Genomic DNA, 20573 nt, shown 5'->3' on the forward strand with positions numbered 1-20573 from the left:
ATGTAACCTGGTTTCTAACAGGACGTTCACATGTGCATTGTGAAGACTTCACACGGGAACGTGTCAGTGTGATAGCAGGATGAAAGAAAACATTACTGCTGTATAGTTGAGATGTGCAGATATACTGTTTTCACTCTATACCTCTGTGAAACATTCTGATGGTATCAACACCGTCTATTTTATGTGCATTTACAAATTCCTCTGCCTTTTAAAAATGAATTTCATTGTTAACACCCAGCTGATACACTTACAGTATCTATCGATCAGCTTCATCAAGAAAAGCTCTTAAACTTTAAACAACCTGCTTTTGTTTACAGTGTTTAATCTGTTTTGATGTTATTTCTTATGCAGAATCCAACAAAGCTGCAACATACAGACCGTGATCATGGTGTGAAGGAATTTAACTATATTTCAGCAGTGATAGTAGGATTTCAGGAAACTGAAAGTGATAATACTATTTACCATGATGTTTTCAGCTACAACAATCATAGTGTGAAAATTTGATACCAGCACATGTGCTACTGTATAGTACTCTCTGTGCTGTGCATCTTCTTAACAAAATAATTAAATCCAAAATATGAGTAATAACAGATTAACAACATTTTGGACACATGTGCATCTCTCATTCCACCATTGGTCCAATATAGACAGGAGGAATTATTACAAACACATATAATCTTTCAATGTACATATGACACCTGGCTTACATTATTACATGCTATCCTTTAGCATGTAATAACTTATGCTATGTATGAAAATATGTTTTTGGTCAATTGGCTTGCAACAAATACCTGATCTTATAAATATGAGCAGTAAGGAAGTTAGAGAAATGCTGTGACAAAGCTCCACCCACTCTGTAACTCAACAACAGGAAATACAGCTGATAATTCCTCGTCCCTGACAGAGGACACACTGTGAGACAGACGGTAAGATTCACCTTCAGATCAAAACCACCGCGTTCACTGAGAGAGGACAACTGCAGGAGGGAACACTGGAAACACTGGAATACTGGAATACTTGCACTTCAACCTGCTGCAGACTCCAAATATTGAACTGGAGGAGCCTCAACTTAAAGTGAAAGTAACTTTTAAGGAACTCTCTAGACTGACTGACTTCCCTGTTTGCCTGTTGTGTTTAAAGCTTTACTCTGAAACAAAATGTCTTCGAGACCAGAGGAGGATCTCTGCTGTCCGGTCTGTCAGGACATCTTTAAAGATCCAGTTGTCTTGTCATGTAGCCACAGCTTCTGTAAAGATTGTCTGATGAAGTGGTGGAGAGGGAAACAAATACGTGAGTGTCCATGCTGTAAGAGAAAATCCTCGAGGAGTGATCCACCTCGAAACCTGGCGTTAAAGAACCTGTGTGAGGCCTTCTCACAGGAGAGAGATCGGAGAGTTTCAGCAGGGTCTGAGGCTCTCTGCAGTCTGCACTCTGAGAAACTCAAACTCTTCTGTCTGGACCATCAGCAGCCAGTGTGTGTTGTCTGTCGAGATTCAAAAATGCACAACAACCACAGATTCAGACCCGTCGATGAAGCTGCACAGGATCACAAAGAGGAGCTCCAGAAATCCCTGAAGCCCTTACAGGACAAACTGAAGCTCTTTAAAGAAGTTAAAGGAAACTGTGATCAAACAGCAGAACACATTAAAGTCCAGGCCAGAGACACAGAGAGGCAGATTAAGGAGCAGTTTAAGAAGCTTCACCAGTTTCTACAAAAGGAAGAGGAGGCCAGGATCTCTTCTCTGAGGGACGAAGAGGAGCAGAAGAGTCAGATGATGAAGGAGAAGATTGAGAACCTGAGCAGAAAGATAGCAGCTCTGTCAGACACAGTTACAGCTGCAGAGGAGGAACTGAGAGCTGAAGACGTCTCATTCCTGCACAACTACAAGGCTGCAGTGAAAAGAGTCCAGCAGCGCCCCCTGCTGGATGATCCAGAGCTGGTCTCAGGAGCTCTGATAGATGTAGCCAAACACCTGGGCAACCTGACCTTTAATATCTGGAACAAGATGAAGAAGATGGTCTCCTACACTCCTGTGATTCTGGATCCAAACACCGCCGACCCAGAGCTCATCCTGTCTGAAGATCTGACCAGTGTGAAATGTGGAGAGAAACAGAAGCTTCCAAAAAACCCAGAGAGGACCAAATTCTCCTGTTCCGTCCTGGGCTCTGAGGGGTTTAACTCGGGAACTCACAGCTGGGACATTGAGGTCGGGAACAACAAGGACTGGGAACTGGGCGTGTTGGGAGAGTACGTCCAGATGAATGGACGCTTACAGTCTGGACTGTGGAGAATATTGTTCTGTGATGGTAAATTCACAGCGTTCTCCACTTTGGAGCCAGACAAACATCTGTCAGTGAAGAAGAAGCTCCAGAGGATCAGAGTTCATCTGGACTTTGACGGAGGAAAACTGTCATTCTCTGATCCTGATACTAACACACACATACACACCTTCACACACACCTTCACACACACCCTGTTTCCATACATTTACACTGAGAATCACCTCCCGCTGAAGATTTTACCAGTGAAGGTCTCGGTGACAGTGGCAGTGCAGCGCAGTCAGAAATGATTATGATTCTGTTGTCTGATGAGATGATAGAAACAAACATCACAGATTTTTCTACAGCATCTCTGGTTGTATTAGACTATTGTGGGTAATGTTACCAATCAATGAGAAGGATTTTATTTGAACAGGGTATTATTTGTGGTTGTTCCGTATGGTACACATAGTACTACGTTTGTACAAAGCCTAGAATAGCAGAAAACATCAGAATGGTGTTTTATGAAATTTGCGAGTGATGCAACAATTGTAAATATAAAAAAAAAAATCCAAAACAAACCGCGTAAAAATCTTTGCGAGCCCAATAATTTTGTCATGTAATCTAGAAACATCAGTCTAATTTTTTAAAACAGGTCACAGGATTTGACACTTTATTGGTCAATATCAGTTTTTCGATTTAAGGTTCAGAGTTCATTCTCACCTCAAGATCCATTTAGTAGCTGTTCTGGGCTTTGAACTGTATCTCTGTATCTACTGTACCTCTGTTAAACGGATCTTGAGGTGAGATAGTTTTGTCAACTGCTGTTTCCAAGGTCAAGAATGAGGAAGAGCATGTAGCTCGAAACATCACTTGGAGCTACAGTGTGCAGACTTTCTTATTTCTTTTGTACATTGTTTCTTTGGTCCAGCACCTGGTTTTTTTTGGATGTGCACGTCTACCATACATTTTATGACAAGGTTAAGAATGAACCTCAACTTTCAAGTCACCATGGATAAGAAGTTTTAAGGTTTTCTGAAAATATTTAGAGAACATAGTAATATTGCAAGATATTTATTTTTACTTTAATTCTTTACTATTTTTTATATTTAATGCTTTTCTCAGATATGCAACAGTATAGAGATGACAGGAAAGGAGGGGATAGAGACACGGAGAAAGATAATGTGACAAAGGCCAACAGCCGAACACAAACTGGTTCGGGAATGTAATTTAAACAAATGTGATGTGGAAACTTGAAGCCTCTATAAACTAAGAATGGACTTTTCAGTGAAGAAGGACACATCTTGTGCCCAACAGTTAAACTTGAGTTAAATATTTGTATATTCATAGATGATTCTGGAGAGAGAAGGAGCAGATGTAGTTGAGTGGAAGAGTTTTTAACAAGGTAATAAAACAGTTTTTTGGTTAAAAACATATCAATTATTAAAAGCAGAGTTTTATTTAAAAATGTAAACATGGCTGGAGGGAATCTTTAATGTAAAATGTTAATATTTGATGTAATTACTGCTGAAACTGCATGTTGCTGTAAGACAAAATAAATTGAGTGATCAGTGGAATATCAGTTGACGGTGTTTGGATTGATCGGACAGGCAGAAGGGCGAGATCACTGAAAAATGTGTCATGGCGTCACTGGTCAGATTTTATGTTCACACCTGCTGGTTCAGGATGAGGTCACCATTAAATATCCCATCAATGGACAGTTTTCCAAGTGTCCATTTTATGTTGTCATCAACAGAGAATACAGCAACATGTTAGATTAAATATGTGTATTATGTGAGTTATGTTAATAATATTAACTGTATATCAGATAAACAAATTAATTAATATTGTAAATGTTTTCTGAAGTAGAAACTGAATCTGTAACATGTTTCTCTCTGTTTTCTCTGTTTTCTTTGGATTATTCTGATTATGTGACCAATAAAAATTAAGTTAACAGAACAGTTATTGACTGTGTGTGAAGATGTTTCCATCATAATGATCACTGGAATATTTGTTCCATCTTCATTTTGGCTAATGTTGTGTAATCAGTGCATTGTGCTAATGTGCTAATGTTTTAACTTTTTAAGATGCTGGTCAAGGAAATTATTAAGCTTCAGCTTTTTAGTTTCTGGTGACATCTGGAACTAAATATTGTTCTCTGAATTACAAACTGAAAATTATTGTAAATCTTCTTTTAAGCGATACACTGGATACATCCACCAACATCTCAGTTTCTGAATAAATCTGAGGAGAGAACCAGGGATGAAGCTTCATTTCATGTCTTTAACATGTAGTTTAAATACTTGTTAACTGGGGACTTGTGGGTTGAAATGTGGAGTTTGGAGAGGAAGTGTTACCTTGTTGTTTTTGCTCCTCAACTTGGCTCCTCCGTACAGGTTGAGGTCTCGTCCTTCCAAATCCTTGTAGAGGTGCTGACCCAGGATCAGGTGGTTTTTACACACCTGCTCCTCATTTATACCCTGCGGAGACAGTGTAGGTGTGTAGATTTATAATGTAGAATTCATTTATTGATCATTTTCTTCTTACTAGTTGTTGAAAACAGGCTATCAGAGGCTCTTAAACAAACAAGCAGTTAGACTTGAAGACCTCGGGGGATATCTGCGCTCCCTCTTTTCAAAAATACCTCATGTGTGAATTTTTAAAGCATCAAAGCTGGAAATGAAGGAGGCTGCACACTGTGAATGAAGGAAATCCAATAGAAATCCAATTGATGCAACCAGACATTTTACTCACACAGTGAAAGTGAAATAAAAGGGCTGAATGATTCTGAGATACACCTTAAGGTGCACCGGGACATACAGTTTTATAGTAATCTAACCTGGACTCAGCGGGTGTTAAAGGGCCTTTCAACATCAGACACCTTCACCAAGGTTTAACCAGACAGACTTGGGTCTCAGTAGCACTGCAGCACAGATCACTCCCTCTGATCCAGAGCCATTTACTTCACCAAAATCATTTCTCCTTCCTCTGTGTTGGCCACTCTTTCTTCAGTCCTCTGGGACCTTTCAGCCAAGTGCTTCGGTTCATATTTCTGTTGCCAGATCTCCTTCTTTAGATCAGCCAGAATGTGTGTTTATTCATTCCTAAAGTTTTTCATCTCCCCTCAAAATTTTTTAAGTTTTTGTAATGTTTTGTAAGTGATTCATCTCAACATTTCCCGGATTCCTCCATAGTTGTTTGTCTCTTTACTTTCAATACTCTTATTTTTGCTTCTTCGTTGCTGTGACTGTACCAGAACGTACTTAATTATATTCATTCTAACATTTTAGGGCAAGATTTTGGGACGGATAAAAAGCACTTAGGCTGCCGTCTTCTGTCCCTCACAACTGGAAGTGATCCATAACCATTTGGCGGGTCATTCAGCAGCCTCTGACGTGGTCCTGATTGCTCTCCTTTTCGCCACAACCATGATGCCCAGTAGCATAAATGCTCTGCAGACAACAGCAAAGCCTCCATCCCTGCCTCTGACTCTGCTCTACCACCCCTGATATCTGTCTGGATGTCAGACAGCAGGGCCACATCAGGCTTCAGTGATGTTAATCTAATTCTGTCAAGGAACTTGAACCCTGCCCAGGATTGACACCCTGCACTGCGGCTGCTCATCAGCTCTCATGAATGCGATATGCTTCATATGTGCAAGGAGATACTTGCTACCTCGAGCACCTGATTACAGAGTCAATGATAACGGCTTTCTCTCCAGGCCTTTGGGCAGCTGCTCAGGATTTGCTCTTCCTCAGCCTGGGGCCAAGAGGGCGTGTTGATACATCACTTATGTCGTACATGTGGATGTTGGCAGAGGTGGAAGCACGTCATGTATAAAACCTGGATCATGAACTTGGTGTGCAGGAGTTCAGCCTGCCAGACTTTCTCTCCTAGTCCATGTTGCCACAGACCTACCGTTCTGACTTGTGCCTCATCGATGCATATCAGCATCTCCTCTGCGAACTAGCACAGGACACCAGAATGCACTCAAATGAGTAATGCTCCAGTGAAGAGGTTGACATTAACTCTGTATTTGGTCTGTTGAAAGGAATGTTTTCTGTTTTTTGTCACTTTCACTAGATTAATATCTTTTTTCAGTCATTCAAAACAACAAATTCTTTGGGCTTGAAGAGTTTATTAAGTTTTTTTAAGTCCTGAGGCTGTCAAAACGTAGAGGGGCCTGCAGACTATTAAGGGTAAGTGTGCACTTTGCAAGGAGTTGGTGCATTTCAACTTGCCGAACTACAGTGATGGATTTTGTTCTCAACTGTCCTGAATTTACAACAACTCTGATTCACACCTCTTTAATGCCAGTTTCACCAAACTAACAGATTTGTCAAAAATAAAGCTGAAATAATATCTGATTAAACAAATCAAATCAAATAAAACTTTACAGACAGACAGGTGACCTACAGTCAGAGGTGTTCTCAGCAGGGGGATGAAAGCTGTGAAGGGTCCGTTGTGACTCAGCAGCAGTGAGCAGCCTTTCTCTGAAACACACACACACATATGTCAAAGGTCAAAGATCACAGCAACGTAACAGTAACATTAAAATGGTACATAATTTGTGGTGTTTAGTATCATATATTATAACACTTAGTTATAGAGTGGAAGCATTATATGTCTTCTTTTTTTTTTACAATAATGTTTAAAAAATAACTATGTCTATGGTTTATATTTCATCTTGCAGGAGGATCGACTCACATCACTGGTATTTTATTTAGTGAATATACAGTTTTGGCACTAATTGTGTTTTCCAAAACAGAATCCAGACAGAATAATAATAATTGATCTTGAACCAAATCACCAAATAGAAGAATCAAATTAAATTGAATTGTTAAGCCAGTGACTCACACCTCTAAAATAGTGAAGTACAGCAAAACAAACATTTTTTTGCAGCGTATTTGTGGTTCTTTTTACCGAACAGATCGACGGCTCCAGTCAGATTTTCTCTCTGGCTTCCACTTCTGTCCAGCTCTATAATCTGCTCCATAAGGTTACCATAGCAACGTCGCCCATCACCGATCTGACCCGCCTCACATACACACCTGAGCGAGAGGGGAGGGGAGGAGGGGGGGGGGATTGGCTAACTAGTGACACAAAAGTACACACACATTCACATAAACTAACACAGAGGTAAAGACAGTGAGACATGAGACATCAGCTGTTCTGTTTCTTCTGGTCCTGGTTCTAAACCTGGCTTTGCTCTGGTACTAGTCCTGGTTCTAGTCTAGCTCTAGAGGACATGAAACAGAGAGGCAGAGACAGAAGAAGTTTTCAGAGAATTTGTTGTGGGTTGATCACTTATTCTAGATTTGTTTATGACCTCAATCCAACCCAACTACTAGGTGTACTCTGCAAGTTTGAGCAAAACGGCTCCTGTAGCCAGGTGTGCTTTGCATGCTGGGATGTGGATGAGTGAATTTAACAGTTGCTAACAAAATCACCAGAAAATGAATCAAGATCCGACCTGGACTAACACAACGTAGCACTCTGTGTTTGGGCAGTGGACCTCCTTCAGGACCTTTTTTCTGTGTGTTTACGTTCTTGCTTCCTGTCTCAGACACATCTGACCAATAAGCGGAGTGAACGTTCTCATGTAACTTGCACCAAGTTTACCAACTAAACCACTGATTCAGACCAGAATAAACAAACTATAGGTATGAAAACGCCCTTAGACTCGGTTCTAGTTTTGGTCCTTTGGCAGCAACAGGGACTCCATTATAGAGAATAAGCAAAGGCTTCTAGTTCTAGGTTCAAGTTCTGGTCCTGGTTCTAATTTTAGTTTTAGAGATTAATAGAGAGACAGACCAAAATAAATCTAGTTGAAGTTCTGGTTCTAGTCCTGGTTCTCAATCTAGCTCTAGTTCTAGATAATAAGAGAGAGACAGAAAGAAAGACGAAGGAACTGGCTCTATGTCTAGTTCTGGTTCTAGTCATTGTCTAGTTCTAATCAGGTTTTAGAGGTGATTCTACTTGGTCCTGGTTCTAGTTGTAAATCTAGAAAGCAAATTAAAGCCAAGATAGAGACTTGATCACAGATATAGCTCCAGGGAGTATAGCTCTGGTTTCAGTTCATGTCCTGGTGCTAGTTCTGTTTCTAGTCCCTGCTCTAGGTCAAGTTTTATCTCTACAAAGACAGACTGATATAGAGAAACTGGATCTGGAAGCAAGAAACAGAGAGACAGAGACAGAGGAATAAATTGTGAGCTTAGATCTTTTTCTAGATCTGGTTCTGGTTCTTGGGCTGGTGCTTATTATAGTTAGTAGAGAGAAACCCGGTTCTAGTGCAAGAACTCAAGAGATACAAACAAACAAACTGGCTCTGTGTCTCCCTCTGGTTCTAATCAGTGTCCAGTTCTGGTCTTGTGACTTGAACTGGATCTAGCTATAGTTCTAGAAAGCAAAAGAAAGACAGAGTGTTTGTGTGTCCGACCTGGGGTGTCCATCCAGTCCAGTTTCACAGACAGCTGTGGTGTCGCAGGAGTCCGCTGAGCAGGCAGAGACCAGCTGACAGCCAAACTCAGGGTTTCCACCTATAGGGGACATGCCAAACATACACTCGCAGCTGGACTGAGAGACACAGAGACAAACAGACAGAAGACAGAGAGGTTAAAGGTCTGTACTTATATTCTTGGGCTCTACTGTAATGTCTTTGCATCATTTACAGTTTTAAAAACTCCTTATTTATCTTATACTGGCCCTTTATTTAGCCCCTCAGTTCAGCCTCTGTCTGAAACAGGCTGTTTTAGTTCCTGTCTCTTTAAGACCCGCCTCTCATTGAGCCCACTCTGTTCTGATTGGTCAGCTCCAGGAAGTTGCTCCTCTGCAGACTCCTGCTGGCTCCTGAGGCTTTCTAGGCTAGGATGTCACTACTTTCTCCGAAATATGTGATTGGACAATGTGAACAACTGTAGCAACAAAGACTACGGAACAGACGGCCGTTCATAGATGTGCACAACAAGCTGACATCATCTCGACAGGAAAGTTTTTTAAAAATTAGCTCTGGTTTTTATGGTAATCCCATCAACTCTCTGTGTAATAAACTATGGTTCTGATGGTCATGCTAGTCCTGGTTCTAGTCAAGGATAGGTCCTGTTCTTGACCTGGTTCTGGTCCTGGCCCTAGAGGCCTCCTCACCTTGTTGGGTCCTTTGAAGACACAGACGGTGGAGTTGATGGGACACCCTCCGTTGTTCACGGAGCAAGGGTTTTTGGGTATGCAGATCTTGCCGTCGCCATGGTAGTCAGGGTTACAGGCGCAGCTGATCTTTGGTCCCTGTGAGGAGCACTGGGCGTTGGTGTCACAGTCTCTCGCCGAACAAATACCTGAGCAGGACAACAAGAAACCACTGAGTCTAGATGAGAGTTTTAGAGAGAAACTTTTTATAGTTTGTTTAATTTGTCTGTCCGTGCTCCCCTTTCTCTCCTCCTCCCCCTTCCTTGCTCTCATTGCTCTCACCTTATATGTCATCTAATCCTGTATCGTTCTTCTAGTTCTAGGGACCAAAGACCTGTTTCTAGTTGTAGTCCAGATTCTAGTTCTAGTTCTAGAGTGGAAGAGAAACTTTGTTCTAGTTGTAGTTCTGGTTGTAGTCCTGCTTCAATAACTAGACAGTCTGTCAGGACGTTGAGGACTTTATCCAAATAAGAACAAGACTAGCAGGTAAAACAGGGCTAAAAATCTGTAGCTTCAGTAGAAGCCCAGTCAGACTGTAACGTTTATTACACATCAGGAAGTAAAACTGTTGGACTGTACTTAGATCTTTACCACTAGCAGGGCCAAGAATAATCTGGAGGGTGTCACCAGAGAAGAGATCATGTAAATCAAAGGAGTTTATCCTCTGAACCGTTTTAGAGAATCCAAGTTTCAGCCTTTTCAATCGCAGCTCTACTCTCAGATTTACCTCAACTATCATCAGGCTAAACTGAACTTTCAGAGCTGACGACAGCAACTAACGATAACTTAAACTAAAAGTAGGGCTCAAATGAAATGACAGAGAGAATGAACACAGATGAGCAGCGTGTTTACTTGCGCATTTGTTCTGCGACGTCTTCCTGTGTCCAGGCAAACATTCACACACGGCGGCGGCTCCTTCTCCTTTACAGTACGAGTACGGGCTGCAGTTACTGCAACCGGTGCTCACTGACAACAGCACAGACACAACAGCAACTCATTAGATGTGCAATAAGTAAACATCATACAGACAGACAGTAAACACGTCCTGGAGCAGTAAATCCAATATGTGTCACATGTTTTATTAACTGACACCCAGATAACAGGATGAAGATAAAGTATAGCTTTTTGGTACAGACTGAAATGTGACTGTAGCACTGAATATCAAAAAATGTCAAGTACTGAAGGCTAATGTTAAATGGTCACATTCTTTGTCTTGTTTACTTGTTTTAAATGATAACTTTGCAAGTTTAAGTCTATATTTAATTTAGACAAAGTTCCTCTATGACTGCTTGTGTTTAAGCATCTAACATTTGTTAAGTCCATATGTTGATTTTGAAATAAAGTATTAAATATGACACGATCCTAATAAGACACAGTGTAATATGAATTGAAGATAAGGAAGTAAAGGACAGTGTTACTTATTAATATCTACTGAAACTACTGTTATTACTGTGGAAGTTTCAGCACATTGTGTTAGTTGGTAGGTTGATATAAATGTACATAAATGCAGACGTCAGCATTCACCTAGTTTCAGGTTTGCTTGTGAGTTTGTTAGTTTTTTAATTTTGTTTTAATCGGTCCATCAACCCATGACCTTATTGTATCATCCCCATTGAAACTGTACCTAAGGTAAGACATTATTTTAATTTTTGTTTAAAAAAATGGACTTAAATGATTATTATTATTAGTATACAAAAAGTCCTACTACATATTTGTGAATCATATCTTATTTAACCTAATAATATGCAGTAATAGAGTCTGAAATATACAGCGTGTGATGTCATACCTTGGTCACAGCGCTTTCCAGTGTACGGCGGCTGACACAAACACTGTCCGTCACCCTCTGGACCTTTATTACACACTCCATGCACACAGTCACACTCTGTACAGACACACAGACAGAGCACAGTCGTAATTATTGAAACAGCTGTGGGACGTTCTTACTGCTGTTAAACATAGTCTTCTCAAATTTGGAAGTATTGTGTTCAGTTTATATGTTGTTTTTCCTCTTTGACTCACTATTACATGCATTTTTCAGAGATCAGAAGCTTACCTTTATCGCAGTTTTCTCCAAAAGCGTTCTGATTTTTACACTCCTGACAGGCAAAGCCAGTGAAGCCCTCCTGAAGAGAGAAGAGTTTATTTCATGACCTCTATTTTACAATACGGCCAAGACATCAACAATCTAAAAGAGGCAAGAAAACAACATACAATGTTTCCAAACTCACAACTTCCCCGGTGTCCCCTCTCCACCCACCCACTGCCCAGGTCGCTCGGTCGGTAATGTGAACGTTAATGTCAATGGGCTCTTTTGTGATTAATTTCGCCTTGCAGCAGGAGGAAGTGACAAAAAGCTGCAGTCAAGACTGAGCAGTCTGCGCAGGAAGTCACAGGAAAACTCACATCCCATTAGATCAGGCCTTGATTTTATAAAATGTTATATTTACCCAGCGTCTAATACTTGTTGTCTTAAAGCTGTTCTGCATGATAGAGTAGCTTATTAAAATGACACATAGGCTATCTGTGATTATCATGATGGTTTTTAATCTGTAGCCTGCATATTACTCTACACTATTTTACATAGAAACTGAGATCTAATTTTCATGGAAAGCCCCATATCGGTTCGCCAACAGCAGTAAATCAGCTGCTGGTATTCTGTTAAAAGTAAAACATATGATATTAAAGAACAATATAAGATCAAAATAGACCAACAAAATCATTAGGATTAAACAAAAAATGAGTTTCTATAAAACAACGTGTTGTTGATCTGAACATCTAAACCAATCGGCTCTTAGATCAGGGGACAGCCAGGCGTTTCCCATCATGCCCTGAGATCTAGCAGGAGATCTAGGAGAGCAACTGCAGCCGCTTTGTTCTTCTGAGGAACGAGCCTTCTGTTTAGTTAAGGGCAATGTCCCTTATAAATAAACAAACAAACAATAATGATCTCTGAACACAAACAGGTAGGACAGGTACAGACAGACAGTTGTAGTATACTGACATCACAGACGCAGGTCCCGTTGCCAACGTCTCCATCCATGCAGCTTCCATGAAAGTTACAAGTCTTTCCTGACCAGCTTGGACAGGCTGCAGAGAGACAAACAGGTGATTAGAAATGATCACTATCCATTGTTTATTGTTCATATGATTCAATTTAGCTTCTGTTAAAGGCTCCTATAACACTGTGTGAGAACAGAAATCTTGCAGGTCATGTCAGACTGTATGAGATGATCTAATAAAACCTTTGGTCTCAAACTGTGTCAGACTTTGTTAGTTTTGAGGTTGTCGGATTGTGAAGTGAATGTCAGCAGTTCAGCATTCAGAGAAAAGAAAATAAGCAGAGATGTGTCCTCAGCTCCTGTCGTCGATCTGCACTGCTCTCATGTTTTGAAAATGCAGCAAAACAGAAATCCACTAGCTGTAACACTGTCGGACTCACGATGGACAGTTCACGCATTCTTCTTCCTTTTCAAAATCTGGTGCCTTCATGCCTAACTCCGCACCCCCAGATTTTTTGTAATCTTCAGACTTCCCAGATAGCAAAGTTGCTGTGGCCCAGATCCGACCCACATACTGCATGGAATGATGCCACTTGGCTCCTGTTTCCCAGATCTGGGCCACAAGCAAGCCGTATGTCAACCAAGAACAAACCAGATGAACCAGAACTGGCCCACATCCAGATTATACATACCTGAGACCACTGCATCTTTACCAAAAAAGGCGCACATTTGCTTTGGGATATTTGGGCCATATTTGCTGTTTTACATGTGGGCCATTTCAGGCTCACATCCATTTTTTCTGGGCCAGACGAAGGCCAGCAGTGCTACATCATTGCCTGAAGTGGCCCACTTCCATACGCTATCTGGGTTGTAGTCTTCAGACTTAAGTGATGTCACTTTATCAGATTTCACCTGACAAAGTGAAAAGCTTTATACATCTTTTTTCACATATGCAGTAGTATTCCCCAAGACCTGTAAACTGGCTTTGATGCGTAAAATCAGTGTTCCCCTTTAAAGCGTCTGTCAGCTTCAAATGAAATGCTTGTCAGGTTGTCTAACAGCATCTGAAACCTTTTATCTGAGAGATGAATTGGGGATGTCATGTCTGACAACTTTGTATCTTTCAGAAACTGACAATAACTTTATGCAGTGATTGCCCAGATGTGCGGAGGTACACAGGGTTTGAACTTCATATTTCAACAACTTCTGTTACTTTTCATGTGAACAACTGAGCGCAAAACCATGAACGTCTCCGAGGAGAGGCTGTCTGAAAGTTTGCGCCGTGTCGAGACTACAAAGACAGATGCAAAAAAGTTGTTAGAGAGAGGAATTGTGATTGTGATGGAGTCAGGGGGAGGCTATAACAGCACTTTAGATGTAGTTGGACCACACAAAGTAGTTCTTTCAAAGCTTTCTGCAGCCTTAGTGTGGATGTACTCTGAGTATGTGTTTGTTTCTTACCGAGACAGAGTGGTCCCCAGTGTTGTGGGCAGCATTGTGGCTGCAGGAAGCTCTTCACACAGACGTGCTGACATCCAATCAGCTCCATCTCCCTGCCACCGATCTGCACCACGTAACTGCAGCACACAGTGAATATGAGGTGAAGAAGTACCCGCATTTATGACACATTCATGGAGCTTGAGGTTTGTGTGCACTAGAGGTTACGTAACCAGGTATGTACGTACCTGCAGTTGGTGGTCCGAGCGCTGCTGAAGCCATGGGGACAGCTGCTGGTGGTGATGGCGGCACAGGAAGTGCAGGAGGTGTGCACATCCACCCTCTGCAAGATATCACAGCGACCAGGAGGAGGAGTCTGAGGGAACAGAGGAGGTTCATGACTGGACGGCCAAAAATTACAATCTGATATCACTGACATCTCTCTTTGTATCTCATCTCTCTCTAGTGCTTCCACCTCTGTTAGTAATAGTAGTAGTAGTAATACTGGTGGTGGTAATATCAATAGTACCAGAGGCAGTAGCAGTATTACTAAATGAAATGAAACTTTTATTCATGTGTCATACACCAAAAGGATGCTTAGCCCACAAGAACATAATTTCATAAATAGATAAAGAAAGAAATCATCAAAAGAAGCAAACAAACATATGATATTACAGTACATCCATGTAATGTATGTAAACTACACTCATCTATCAAGCAGGCAGGAAACATTGTCATGAAAAGCTTAAATCAAGAACAAAGCAGTAGGAGTCACTATATTGATAAGACTCATTTAAAAACAACACAAGTTGAGATTAAAGTGGAGACTAATTCTCAAAGTTGTTCCATAATCTATGTTCCACCACAGCAAAGTGATCCGTCTTGAGTTTCAGCCTGAACTGTTAAACAGCTTTAGGTCAGAAAACTGAAGGACACTTACAGTTTTAAGATTAATTCTATTTGTCGAACACAGTTTCATACATAATTGAGTCAAAGTGCCTTACAGAGAGAAAAAAGAAGCAAAAAGGTGTTTGATAATGTTTGTTATACAGTATTTTATACAAGAGATCATCAGAATAATCAAGTCTGCTGGTGATAAACAGCATGCACTGATGTTTCTGTATCACACACAGAAACACCAAATATTTGAATATTATAAGTGACAAAATGATGGTTTAGTCACTCGAGGTCAGAGTCAATAAGAACACTGATGTTTATGATTTGATTTAAAGGCCTGGACATGTCGACTCGTGTATTTAGTGTAGGTGGTTCTCTGTATTGATTCAACAGAAAATCCACACACACTGATACACAGTGTGTCTCTCATGAGGTCAAAGGTTTTATAAATTTTATTTTTGCATTGTTGATTTCGTTTGACTCACAAAAATATGTGGAAAATAGGGCATCATGTGACAAAACATTTCATCCCAGGTCAGTTTTTGAAAGTCATCATGGTTCATGAGGTGATGTCAAAACACCAACAGTGAACTGTGAGGAACTGAGATTCAGAACGTATCTTTAAAGTAACTGACCAACACATTAACTTAAAAACTACTGCAAAATAATCAACTCTAAATTTAACACAAAAAAGATTGAAACATGACGGTAATTCTGTGGTTGTCTGACAATAGTATCTTATACTGTTTTGTCCAGCTCAGTTCTAACTGGTCAAATTTCTCATTAAACTGAACAGCAGAGAGACATACCATGGTGGATTCTGTGACAGCATCCATGCTGGTCTTACTGGGATATGGACACATTTCTGATTCATGGCTGGAAGTTTTTCACCTCAAATTGAACTTATTCTGATAATAATGTCTAAAAAAAACAACTTAGTGTCAGCAGTGTGATTAATTTGAGTCTTGATGCTCTGATGATCTCAGACTTTGGGGATACCTTTTCTATCCAGAATCAACTGGATTCCACAATATCAAGTCAGTTTTGCAGTGCATTTGTCTTTAAAAAAGGAGGAGGATACTATGACCCTGTTTACACTTGGTTTTAAAATGCATCTTTGGCAATCGGATCACAAGAAGTAAAGTAAAAGATCAGTAACATTTTACTAGAGTTGATGATACGTGCATTACTGCACAGCACAGCACAACAAAAGCTGTTTGTATGTAGCCTAACTGTTTATCTGAGTTTTCCACGTATCTTAACATTTGGCAAATTCTTGTAAACTTTGCTGCTGACTGATACAAACCAGTACGCCCTCCTCTCTACTCGCAGTACCTGCAGGCAGTGAATCACATCAGCAGCAGAGGAGGACAGGATGAAGGACTGCTTGTGCAGAAAGCAGCTGCTGTACAGCGCCAGAAACAGGTTGTGATAACGAAAAGGAAAAACTATGAAATTGGGAGATTAACAGGAATAATTATAAATTGGGAGTGCAGTGGGAGGAAGGGTTCAAAACAGGGAGACTCCCATGAAAATCGGGAGTGTTGACAAGTATGTTAGAGGCGGTTTTATTATCATATAAAATGTGTGCAGGTGTAAGTAAAGACAAACTGATTCAGATTCACTCCAGGTGGTGAACTATGGTGTAGATGCATCAGGTGGTTGTTTTATTTTCTACAACACCTAGTTTTAATGGTTCTTAACGAGGTTCAAGTGTTCTCTCTCGATTTGTGACTGTTGGAAGGGAGATTGCAGCCGATTATTGACCTTTAGAACCAACAGGAGAAAATCTTCCTTTGTTTGGAAGAGTGAATTTCTATTTTTGTCAAATAAGTATGAAACTGCCACCACAGCAGTTTAATTTTGGCTGAGATTTGCATTGTTCGGTTGAATTAGTACAGGAGTACTCCACCAGTTTTACATCCCCACCCATCCAATTCCGCCCATCCAGGAAATTCGGCCACTCAGGAGAAATCAGCATCAATGCCTCAACGCCTCAAGCCCCTGACCGCATGACACAAAAGGGCCTGAGGCTTTGGAAAAATTTTAAAAAAACAAAATTCACAGGGGGGGAAAAAAATTCCTGCCTCGTTTGTATGTTTTTTTGTCTGTGTGTGGTGTCTGGATTTAGAGCAAAGTGAGACATCACCTCCTGTTTAGTATCTCTGCTGGTCTTAAGCGGAAACCTGATTTGTGGTGTTTGTTTTGTTGTCAGCAACAGTTGTTGCATTTACACTTTTAGAGTCACTCTTTTTTAATCTTTCTGTCATTTCTTTCTTTTTCTAAGAAGCTTGTTTAATCCTCTGAACTTCAGTTCATGGCAGTTATTGTTATTCAGAGTTTTTGTCGGTATGTGACACCGGAGGAGGAAGTTAAAGCAGCTAGCTGAAGTTGGCATGCCAGCTGGTGTTTCCTTTAACCAGTGACTGACCAATGACTTTCAGGAAAATGTGTTGTGGTTGTTGTGTTGACAGCAGCTGTTGAACAGAACATGAAGGTGTCCTTCTAAAGTCCTAAATTATTGTATGTTCAATACAGTATATATTGGTCTGGTCCTTTTAGTATTACATTATGTAAATTAAAACCAAATGCCGCCAGTTACTTTCCTCTGGCGCTGAGCCTGCACTTAGCCTGATGATGTCATAGTGACATCATCAAGGTTCATTTTGGGCTTGGAGACTATATCTACTATTTATGTTAGAAAGTCTTTCTTGCAAACTGGAAGTGTAGAGTTTGAAAGACACGGTCTAACAGAGAGACACTATTGAGTTGTACTATGGGAAACGTAGGATCCACTGTAGCTATTCTAGCACAGAAATGATGTTTATATATTACTAAATTGCAGCTCTAGCAAACACATTTTCTCCTCCTCCCTCTGACTTCAGAGCAATATATAAATGTGGCTGCATTCATTCGAAAAAACGTTGCCTGTGGATATAATCGAGGCAGAGATTACATTTGTCAATGCAACGTAATTGAGAAAAACAATTTAGTTGTGTATGAATGTCATACAGGGTAGGCTAACAGCATGGCTCTATCGATGGCAACGTTGGTCTGTTGATTGGTCTACAACTTTGATCCAGACTAAAATATCCAAACAACAATTGGATGGATTGCTATGAAATTGTGTACACACATTCAAGATCCCAGGAGGACGAATTCTAATGACTATGGTGATCCTCTGACTTTTCATCTGGTGCCACAAGCAGGTCAAATGACCCAATACTTTAATTTATGACCAAATACCTGAAAAACTAATGCTATTCCCATCAAACTCTACTTTGTGTTTAGTCCTAATTAGCAAATGTTAGCATCCAGGCTAAGCTAAGATGATGAATTGGGTAAAAATTACCTGCTAACCATCAGCATGTTAGCATTGTCATTTTGATATTAGTCGTTAGGTTAAAGCACAGCTGTGCCTGAGTACAGCCTCACAGAACTGCTAGCACAACTGTAGACTCTTATTCAAGTCAAGACAAGTCAAGTTTGTTAATATAGCACGTTTCATATAACAAGCATAAACTCAAAGTCCAACTTTAGACATACCTCTAAAATGTTAAAAAGCAGTCTTAGAGATGTTAGATATGTGCCTCTGAAAGTTAATATCAGCGTCCAAAATCACACCCAAATTTTTGACATGCTCACAGGGTTTTATCGACAGGGGAAAGAGTGAATCTGGTGCCTCAGAGCCTTCAGACCCTCTAAAAGAATCTCTGTTTTGTCCTCATGTAGCTGTAAGAAATTTGTGGCCATCCAATATTTGACATCAGAAATGCATTGGATGAGTTCATCCACTGTGTTAAGGTGGTTGGCAGAAATAGATATGTATAACTGTGTGTCATCAGCGTAGAAGTGATATGATATGTTTTATTGTTGAATGATGGACCCAAGTGGGAGCATATACAAATTAAACAGTAGAGGACCAAGAATTGACCCTTGAGGGACTCCATATAGAATCCTGACTTCATCTGATTCAAAATTACCTACAAAAACAGAGAAAGATCCACCAGTAAAGTAAGAGGAAAGCCAGTTAAGAACAGTATGTCTAAGGCCTAAACAGTGTTCAAGGCGTTGAAGAAGAATTACATGGTCTACCGTATCGAAGGCTCCACTGAGGTCCAGAAGTACCAGAACAGAAACTTTATGGTTGTCTGAGCTAATTTTAAGATCATTAACAACTTTAACCATGGCAGTTTCTGTACTGTGATTAACTCTAAAACCTAAACTCTATATTGTTATGTGACAGATGCATGTGTAATTGTTGATATACAACCTTTTCAAGAATTTTTCAGGAAACGGCAGGTTTGAGATTGGTCTATAGTTCTCAAGGACAAATGGATCAAGACTGCTCTTCGTTTACAACAGTGTTACAATAGCATGTTTGAGAACTGTGGGGATGATTCCAGAGAGTAGAGAAGCATTAACAATTTCAAGGACATCATCTACCAAACAGTTGAGAACACTTTTAAACAATTTGGTAGGTATTGGGTCAAGAGCACATGTTGCAGAACTTAATTGTTGTACTACATCTTCTGGTTCACAACTTTGAATAAGGGCGAAGTTGGAGAGAGTGCTGGCAGTATGGCACTGAGTGGAAGAAGAGCACTCACTTGCACCAGCAGAGGAAGCCACAATATTGTTCCTAAAATTGGTAATTTTGGATTTAAAGTATGAAGCAAATTCATTGCATTTTTGTGAAGAGTGGAACTATTGGTCTGAAGGGATTTATCAATCTATCAATTGCACTGAACAGAAACTTAGAATTATTAAAATATTCTTTTTTTTCATTTCTTTGTTATATTTACTGAGCAAGTCTTTATAAATAATATAACCAGCCTGCAATTTACACCACTTGCGCTCAGATTTGCCGCAGGTTCTTTTTAGTGCTTTCACTCCTTCCACATTCATCCAAGGTGCTTTTGATTTACCAGAAATTATCTTGGTTTTTAAAGGTGCAATATCATTTTAAATTTAGTGTCATTGAAAGGTTAAAATTATTGACTAAATTGTCACACAAAGACAATGAAGACAAATTAAAATCAGAATGTGACCAGGTACACCTGATAATACTTATCAGATGTGTCTGCACAAATGGAGCGCCTTTTAACTAATTTTAGACCAGGTACATGTTTGGTCATCCAAGCAAAATCAAAAAATGATCTGAAATCCCAACATCTAGAGTGCAGTTTGGGGTTATAATAATTCCTTTGGACATGACCAAGTCAAGAGTGTGACCCTGCTTATGCTTATGAAATCAAAGGTTGATAACAGTTAAGTGGTTTGCAAATGTTTTATGGTGTTATCAATACAAATGTTGAAATCAACAGAGATAAGGGTTGAGTCACATTAAGCAGTGATTTTAGATAAAAGCTCACCAAATTCAGATATAAAACCTTTTTTTTAAGCCTTGGAGGGCAGTAAAGTACTAGAGTACTAGACAGGGATATGCAGATATTCATTACCAGGGCTAAATACTTAAAAGTAGAGTTTTTACATGATAAACTATCTGAAAAAATGGAAGCAACACTACCACCCTTCTTGTTCGACCTGGTACAGTGTGAAAATGAAAAATTAGATGAAGAAGCTTATCAGTTCTTTGCTACCAGTTTCATCAAGCCAAGTCTCAGTAAGGAGAATATAATCAAGCCTATGAGATTCATAAAATCATTAACAATGAAAGTTTTGTTAGTAAGGGATCTGACATGAGTTTGGTCCATACTGGGGACTAAAAGTCAGGATATCTCGGCCTCTGGTGTTTTGATTTTGACCATACTTTTTAAAAAATACATCTCTTGTGAG

At 40.0% G+C, this 20573-nt stretch overlaps 2 protein-coding genes and 1 long non-coding RNA gene across 4 annotated transcripts in view; 2 read left to right on the forward strand and 1 right to left on the reverse strand.

Annotated features, from left to right (window-relative positions):
- Nucleotides 1–20573, forward strand: part of LOC122981255 — a 571779-nt gene that overhangs the window by 72553 nt on the left and 478653 nt on the right. The window lies entirely within an intron of this gene.
- The window catches only part of stab1 (stabilin 1), a 93559-nt gene that overhangs the window by 72092 nt on the left and 894 nt on the right, over nt 1–20573 (reverse strand). For both annotated transcript variants that reach the window (XM_044349882.1, XM_044349881.1), the window contains 11 exons: nt 14126–14253; nt 13902–14017; nt 12443–12528; nt 11495–11564; nt 11228–11323; nt 10294–10407; nt 9403–9590; nt 8699–8835; nt 7183–7310; nt 6676–6752; nt 4617–4739 (listed from right to left, as the gene is read on the reverse strand). In XM_044349882.1, the coding sequence (XP_044205817.1) occupies nt 4617–4739; nt 6676–6752; nt 7183–7310; nt 8699–8835; nt 9403–9590; nt 10294–10407; nt 11228–11323; nt 11495–11564; nt 12443–12528; nt 13902–14017; nt 14126–14253 (1263 nt within the window). The remainder of the gene's footprint in view (nt 1–4616; nt 4740–6675; nt 6753–7182; nt 7311–8698; nt 8836–9402; nt 9591–10293; nt 10408–11227; nt 11324–11494; nt 11565–12442; nt 12529–13901; nt 14018–14125; nt 14254–20573) is intronic.
- Nucleotides 891–4208, forward strand: LOC122981245 (zinc-binding protein A33-like). The gene has a single exon (XM_044349900.1). The coding sequence runs from the start codon at nt 1158–1160 to the stop codon at nt 2568–2570; it is 1413 nt and encodes a 470-aa protein (XP_044205835.1). The 5' UTR covers nt 891–1157; the 3' UTR covers nt 2571–4208.

Source organism: Thunnus albacares, chromosome 4 (genome assembly GCF_914725855.1).
Source record: "Thunnus albacares chromosome 4, fThuAlb1.1, whole genome shotgun sequence".
Taxonomy (NCBI): domain Eukaryota; kingdom Metazoa; phylum Chordata; class Actinopteri; order Scombriformes; family Scombridae; genus Thunnus; species Thunnus albacares.